Genomic DNA, 7500 nt, shown 5'->3' with positions numbered 1-7500 from the left:
AACGAATGAAATAAATGATTGAATGCATAAACGACTCTTGAATGAAGAAATACATACAAGAACTATTGTGATTACAGTCTTCAGGACGTCCAATGAAATGTGCTTCCAAACTATATGAGGCCCCGCGAGGAGGAGTGATGTAAGCGACATTTTTTTTAATGATATGATGATGATAGGCTCGGATGATAGGGGAAGGGTTAAAATAGTGCTATATGGCATGAACTCCAAAATGGCCGATGTGTCCCTGACATCACTCCAACTCGCGGTGCCTGATATGTATATACATGTATATAAGGCCCCGCGAGGAGGAGTGATGTTAGCGCCATTTTTTAATGATATGATGATGATAGGCTCGGATGATAGGGGAAGGGTTAAAATAGTGCTATATGGCGTTAACTCCAAAATGGCCGATGTGTCCCTTACATCACTCCTCCTCGAGGCGCCTCATATATAGACAGACATCAGTCACGGTAGCTTGAGATTCGAAAGAGTTTTCAGGACTTATATTCACGTCCCACAATCAGACAAACAGCATAAAACATTCCGTATGTGATTGAACACTTTTTTTGTAAACATGGTCGAGGCTCGTGGAAGAGCTGGGGCAGAATGGAGGAGAACAAAATGGAAAGGAGGAAACACTAACCACAGAGTAGAAGCAGAGTACAGACTGATTGGGATGATGACTATACGACAAAACGAGCGGCTGAGGGACGTACCAGCGCGTGCAAAGAAGACACAGAAAAGGAGGCGAGGCGAGCGAGGGCAAGCTTGGTGGAGCGACTGGCCATGGAGAGCACGGGCTTTGGGTTTGGAGGCTCTTCACCCTGCAGGCTCGCGAGATAGCAACGATGTCGGAACAGCTCCACCTGGAGACCCTCCAGGTTTCTCTCCCACTGATGTATCTGAAGTAAGAGCAAAAAAAACAACCACAAGAACGATCAAGAAATGAGGAGGAAGCATGAGGTGAGAAAGGGTGGGGAGAAAATGAACAAAGTGAAAAAAAAAATGGTGAAAAGAGGAAAAAGTTCAGGTTTATAACGAACCTGTGTCATGATTGCCTTTTTATTGCGCGAGTCGCTTGTTAGCGCAACCTGTAACTCGGCCATTTTTTTCATCTTGGAGTCGAGCTCAATGGCACCTTGCAGTCGAGCAACCTCTGCTCGGAGCAGAGTTGGGGTATCGACTCTGTTGGCACGACGCGCGATTGCTGTAGCGCATGCGGAGTGAATCGCGGATGCCCAATCCTCGAGCTCGACAGTACTGCCAGTCTGGCGAAGACGACATCGTCACTCGTAAACATACCGCCTTTCGTTCTTGTGCAGGACTAAGCAATGCACATGTTGATTCGAGCAATTCCGATTGGGATAATGTGTTTCATCGACGACTTACTGGCGGCACATTATAAAACAGCGGGGAATGGTATAAAATCTCATGGTTTATATCGTGTAAGCCTCCGTACTGAGGTTTACCTGAAGGTTATCCAAGAGTGAGTCCTAAGGTTTACCTGCATCAGGTAGACGTCTCCAAAAGAGTTGCTGAGGCAAAATACGTTTTCTCGCTTTGGATGTTCTGGTACAGCTTGCACAATGGCGTTCTGAACCGAAAGCACGTGGCACGGCTGTGTCACACCAGGCTCGATTGCAGCTCCCTCCATTACACCATACAAGAACAGGGCACAACCTGCCATGCAAGCAGGCACAAATATCCTGGTCTTCCAGTGGTACTCAGTGGGACGAGCAAAAAGACCAGTGCAACCAATCGAAAAACCAGACCTCATTTACACCATGAGCTTGGGAATGGTGACATTGTTTGGGATACACTGGAGTGGCATCACAGAGGTTGTGGGTTGAAATCCACATGAAAGAATCAGTGTAGAGGATTTGGATTAGAAACATCTGCAAAGCAAGCTGGTCTCATAAGTATCAGCAAGTTGTTATCAGATTGTCGATGAAACCCAGTTGGCTCACTTACGATACTTTCAGGGAGGATGTAATCGGACCGACTCATGTGGTCTGCACTACGGGTGATGTTAATCTACATTTTGTACATGATGTTTAAAATTCCCACAGAACATCTTCCTATGAGACAACTTAGTCTCTGCCTATTACAAGGTTCTGCTAGAAAACATTTTATAAACATTTAATTGAATTTTCATCTTCACTGTTGGTTCCCAATACCTTTCAGAGCAGTCCAGTGGAGCTTCCAACGTCGCCATGGGCAGAGTTCCAGCCGGGATCCTTTTCCTCGAGCGAGCCAGGACTTAACACCGAGCCAGCCTGCCCATCGTACGGTGCCGCCACCACCTGGCCAGCTGCACCCCAGTCTCTCTTCACTGTATAAACCAAACAAAGCAAAGCGATGAGCCTCCTCTCTCTCCCAATGTTCTGAACCCCCCTCTGCTTTAATCGACAGTGTATCCTGATCTAAATACAAACTGCACTCTGACGACATCAATAAAAATCCAAGTTGACATGCCTGCACACAGATGTTGGTGACTCATCCTCCCCACTGCCACCAACACCCCGGGTGAGTCCTGGTCCAGAGGCTGAGCTCAGTAGGCCTCGAACCTGACCAGAACAACTGGCTCCACCAAGCCAACTTCCACGAGTGCAATGTTGTCCTTCTCCAGCCACCACGACACTGCTGTAGTAAGGAATGCACAACAAAGCACGTGTTTTGTATAGAATAGGAAATACAGCCTTGTGCAAATTAATTGACTCACGAACGTTTTTCGAACATTTTGTATTATCCCTCCATAATTCACCCGTTTTTACAATGAAATTAATGTTTATTATTATCTTTAGGTCGTTGGTGTTTGTTCGAACTTTTTCAGTAGTTTGGATCAAGCTGTACTGCACGTGCGTGAACTTTGGGTGGGTGATGCAATTGGGATCCTTATGTCAGCCCCATTGTTTCACTCGGAATTCAACACACCGCTCGTGAGAGACGATGGGCATCACTCCTCGGAAGCGGACGAAGATTTTTACGCTATTCGAGCGCTCCGAGAAGTCACAGAGAGAGATGGCAATGATTGTAGGTGTCAGTCAGAGCTCCGTCTCACGGATTATCAACCAAGGCGTCACAACTGGATCTCTGTCACCAAAGCAGAAAGGAAAGTGTGGAAGAAAACATAAAACGACACCGAGAAACGATTTGTTTTTGATTCGTCAAAGCAAACTTGATCCTCGAAAGACCAGCGATGATCTGCAAAAAGATCTAGCCAGATCAGGAGTCTCTGTGAGTTCCAGCACTGTTGTTCGAAGAAGGCTCCTGAATGTGGGTCGGAGAGCCCGAAGACCAGTCAAGAAACAACTACTGACAAAGAAAATGATGGGTAAAAGATTGCTATTGGTCAAGAAGTATCAGAACTGGACGAAGGAGGACTGGCAGAAAGTGATATTTTCCGACGAGAGCCACTTTTTCGTTCAAGGACACAAGAGTCAACATGTTCGCCGTTCCCCAGGTGAGAAGCTCCGCGAATGTCACATCGACCAATGCGTAAAACACCCTGAAAAGAAAATGTTCCGGGGTTGTTTCAGTTATGCTGGCGTGGGATCTCTTCGTCCCATCCATGGGATGACGAATTCTGCCCATTACATTAAAGTGATAGAGGAAAAAGCTATTCCAGACATGCGGAAGGTGTTTCCAGATGGTTTAGGGGGTGTTCCAGCAGGATCTTGCTCCTTGCCATACGTCGAAGGTGGTGACCAATTTCTTCAAAAGAAACAAGATCAAGGTGTTGGACTGGCTGAGAAACTCTCCGGATTTGAATCCGATCGAAAACCTGTGGTCCATCATTATATCTTGCCTGTGCAAAATGGACTGTACCACGAAAACCAAGCAAATAGATGCCATAATGCAGCGATGGTGAACAGAACAAGGAAAACTGTGAAAACTTGATAGATTATATGCCAAAGCGAGTTCAAGAGGTGATAAACAATAAAGGAGGGCAGACTTCCTATTAAAATGTGACAAAAGTTGACGAGATTAAACGAAATCGATGATCATTTTGATTAAAATTCTCATTTTCATCGTTTGTAACGTTTGAGTCAATTAATTTGCACAAGGGCACTTCAAAATCACGTTCGCGTGATTCACGCCTCGTGTTGGCGCAGTGGTTAGGGCAGCGGCTTGGGATGCAAAAGGACCTGAGTTCAAGCCCCGTTGGGCCACTGAATTAATATATGTATATGTATATATCTGTATGTATATGAATATATCTTCTTCTTTCGGCTTGCTCCCGTTAGGGGTCGCCACAGCGGATCAACCGTCTCCATTTCGCTCTATCCTCCACATCTTCTATTGATACTCAAACCACCCGCATGTCCGCCCTCACCGTATCCATGAACCTCTTCTTTGGCCTTCCTCTTCTCCTGCCTGGCGGCTCCATCTTCAACATCCTTCTCCCGATATACTCCGCTTCCCTCCTGTGCACATGTCCAAACCATCTCAATCTCGCCTCTCTCACTTTGTCTCCAAACCGTCCTACCTGCGCTGTCCCTCGAAAATACTCATTCCTTATCCTGTCCATCCTCGTCACTCCCAATGAGAATCGCAGCCTCTTTAACTCTGCCACCTCCAGCTCCGCTTCCTGTCTTTTTGTTAGTGCCACCGCCTCCAAACCATACAACATAGCTGGTCTCACTACCGTCTTGTATACTTTCCCCTATACTCTTGCAGCTACCCTTCTGTCACAATCACTCCTGAAACTCTCTCTACCCACTCCATCCTGCCTGCACTCTCTTTTTCACTTCTCTCCCACACTCTCCGTTACTTTGGACAGTTGATCCCAAGTATTTAAACCAATCCACCTTCCCCACCTCAACTCCTTGCAACCGCACCATACCACCACCCTCCCTCTCATTTACGCACATGTACTCAGTCTTACTCCTACTGACTATCATTCCCCTTCTCTCCAGTGCGTACCTCAACCTCTCAAGGCTCACCTCAGCCTGCTCCCTACTCTCCCTGCAGATCATGATGTCATCCGCGAACATCATAGTCCATGGGGACTCCAGTCTGATCTCGTCCGTCAACCTCTCCATCACCATTGCAAACAGGAAAGGGCTCAGCGTTGATCCTTGGTGCAATCCCACTTTAACCTTAAACCGGTCCGTCATTCCTACCGCACACCTCACCGCTGTCATACTGTCCTCATACATATCCTGCACAATCCTCACATACTTCTCCACCACTCCCATCTTCCTCATACAATGCCACAACTGCTCTCTTGGCACCCTATGATAAGCTTTCTCTAAATCCACAAACACAATGTAACTCCTTCTGGCCTTCCCGATACTTCTCCATCAACATTCTCAAAGCAAACATCGCATTAGTGGTGCTCTTTCTTGGCATAAACCCATATTGCTGCTCACAGATCGTCACCTCTCCTCTCATCCTAGCTTTCACTACTCTTTCCCACAACTTCATGGTGTGGCTTAACAACTTTATCCCTCTGTAATTTCCACAGCTCTGCACATCACCCTTATTCTTGAAAATCGGAACCAGTACACTTAATCTCCACTCCTCCGGCATCCTCTCACTTTCCAAGACTTTATTAAACAATCTGGTTAACAACCCCACTGCCATCTCTCCTAAGCACTTCCATGCCTCCACCTGGTATACCATCTGGGCCAACCACCTTTCCACTTTTCATCTTCTTCATAGCAGTCCTCACTTCATCCTTACTGATCCACCCCACTTCCAAATTCACTATCTCCACCTCTTCCAACCTTCTCTCTCTCTCTCATTTTCTTCATTCATCAGCTCCTCAAAGTACTCCATCCACCTTCTCAACACACTCTCCTCGCTCGTCAGCACATTCCCGTTTGCGTCCTTTATCACCCTAACCTGCAGCACATCCTTCCCAGCTCGGTCCCTCTGTCTTGCCAATCGGTATAAATCCTTTTCCCCTTCTTTTGTATCCAACTTCTCATAGAGCTCGTCATATGCCTTTTCCTTGGCCTTTGCCACCTCTCTTTTTGCCTTTCGCCGCCACTCCTTGTACTCCTGCCGACTTTCTTCATCTCTCTGACTATCCCACTTCCTTTTCACCAACCCCTTCTTCCTTATGCTTTCCTGTACTTCCTCATTCCACCACCAAGTCTCCTTATCTTCCTTCCTCTGTCCAGATGTCACACCAAGTACCTTCCTAGCTATCTCCCTCACCACTTCTGCTGGAGTTGCCCAATCATCCCACCCATCTTTACCACCATCCAACGCCTGTCTCACCTCCTCCCTATATTTCACACAACAGTCTTCCTCCTTCAGCTTCCACCATCTGGTCCTTGGTTCAGCCCTCACTCTCTTCCTCAACCTCACCTCAAAAGTTATCCTACAGACCACCAATCGATGCTGTCGAGCTGCACTCTCCCCTGCCACCACCTTACAGTCACATCTCATTCAGGTTGCATCTCCTGCTTAAGATGTAATCCACCTGTGTGCACTTTCCTCCACTCTTGTATGTCACCCTGTGTTCCTCCTTCTTGAAATACGTATTTACCACTGCCATTTCCATTCTCTTTGCAAACTCTACCACCATTTGCCCTTCCACATTTCTCTTGTTGAGACAGTACCTACCCATCACCTCCTCATCCTCTTTATTCCCTTCCCCAACATGCCCATTGAAATCTGCTTCAATCACCACAATATATACACATACATATTTATATACATATATTAATTCAGTGTCCCAATGGGGCTTGAACTCAGGACTTTTTGGGTCCCAAGCCACTGTCCTAACCACTGCGCCAACACCAGGCTTATGTATATATATATATATATATATATATATATACATATATACATATACATGTGTGTGTGTATATATATATATATATATATATATATATATATATATATATATATATATATATATATATATATATATATATATATATATATATATATACGCGGACGTGCGGACGGCCACGTAACTCGAATCGCGGCACGTCGCCCACCGGACGGACAATCCAGTCGTGACCCTCTCGGACTAACACCGGGAACCAGTCACGGGTGGACCTTTCGGTCTCACCACGATCGTGCCAATCGGCCCCCGCGTGGGATAGGGTTGCTCGCCAAATTCGACCTACCTAAGTACCCACACGGAGGGTAGACCGGGCGATCGCACCTCGCCGCAGGTCGACCTCGGACACGGGCCACTTTAAGCGACCCGTTCCGTACTATCGGGATAACCGAGCGGTGTTATTCGTCGGCCTCGACGGTTCGATTAATTATCGGGCGTTTTAGCCCACGACCAACCCTTTACGTGAAGCAAGATGGAGATTCAATGAAAGAAAAGACGAAGCGAAGCGGGAAAACAGTTCAACAATAAGCACATTTATTTCGCGATGAACGGAAAGCACACATATACAATTCCACCAAAAGCACATGTAAAAGAAGAAGACAATGCAATATTACACAAAAAGCAAATGCAACAATGCAGATCTATCCGACTACCGGGCACACGGCAACACTTATACAATTTTACTTCACAGACGG

The 7500-nt window shown here is 46.4% G+C and overlaps 1 protein-coding gene across 6 annotated transcripts in view; it reads right to left on the bottom strand.

The window, feature by feature from the left end:
* The window catches only part of LOC147011126 (rho guanine nucleotide exchange factor TIAM1-like), a 158561-nt gene that overhangs the window by 50437 nt on the left and 100624 nt on the right, over positions 1 to 7500 (bottom strand). For all 6 annotated transcript variants that reach the window (XR_015052466.1, XM_085859913.1, XM_085859912.1 and 3 more), the window contains 5 exons: positions 2476 to 2643; positions 2178 to 2332; positions 1505 to 1680; positions 1044 to 1268; positions 717 to 902 (listed from right to left, as the gene is read on the bottom strand). Coding sequence is in view for 5 of the 6 variants with exons in the window: in XM_085859913.1 (XP_085716039.1) it covers positions 717 to 902; positions 1044 to 1268; positions 1505 to 1680; positions 2178 to 2332; positions 2476 to 2643 (910 nt within the window). In the remaining variant the exon portion in view is untranslated. The remainder of the gene's footprint in view (positions 1 to 716; positions 903 to 1043; positions 1269 to 1504; positions 1681 to 2177; positions 2333 to 2475; positions 2644 to 7500) is intronic.

Source organism: Eptatretus burgeri, chromosome 16, assembly GCF_056783735.1.
Source record: "Eptatretus burgeri isolate ZD-2024b chromosome 16, Ebu_testis_v1, whole genome shotgun sequence".
Lineage (NCBI taxonomy): Eukaryota > Metazoa > Chordata > Myxini > Myxiniformes > Myxinidae > Eptatretus > Eptatretus burgeri.
This window is presented reverse-complemented; position numbering and strand designations above follow the sequence as displayed.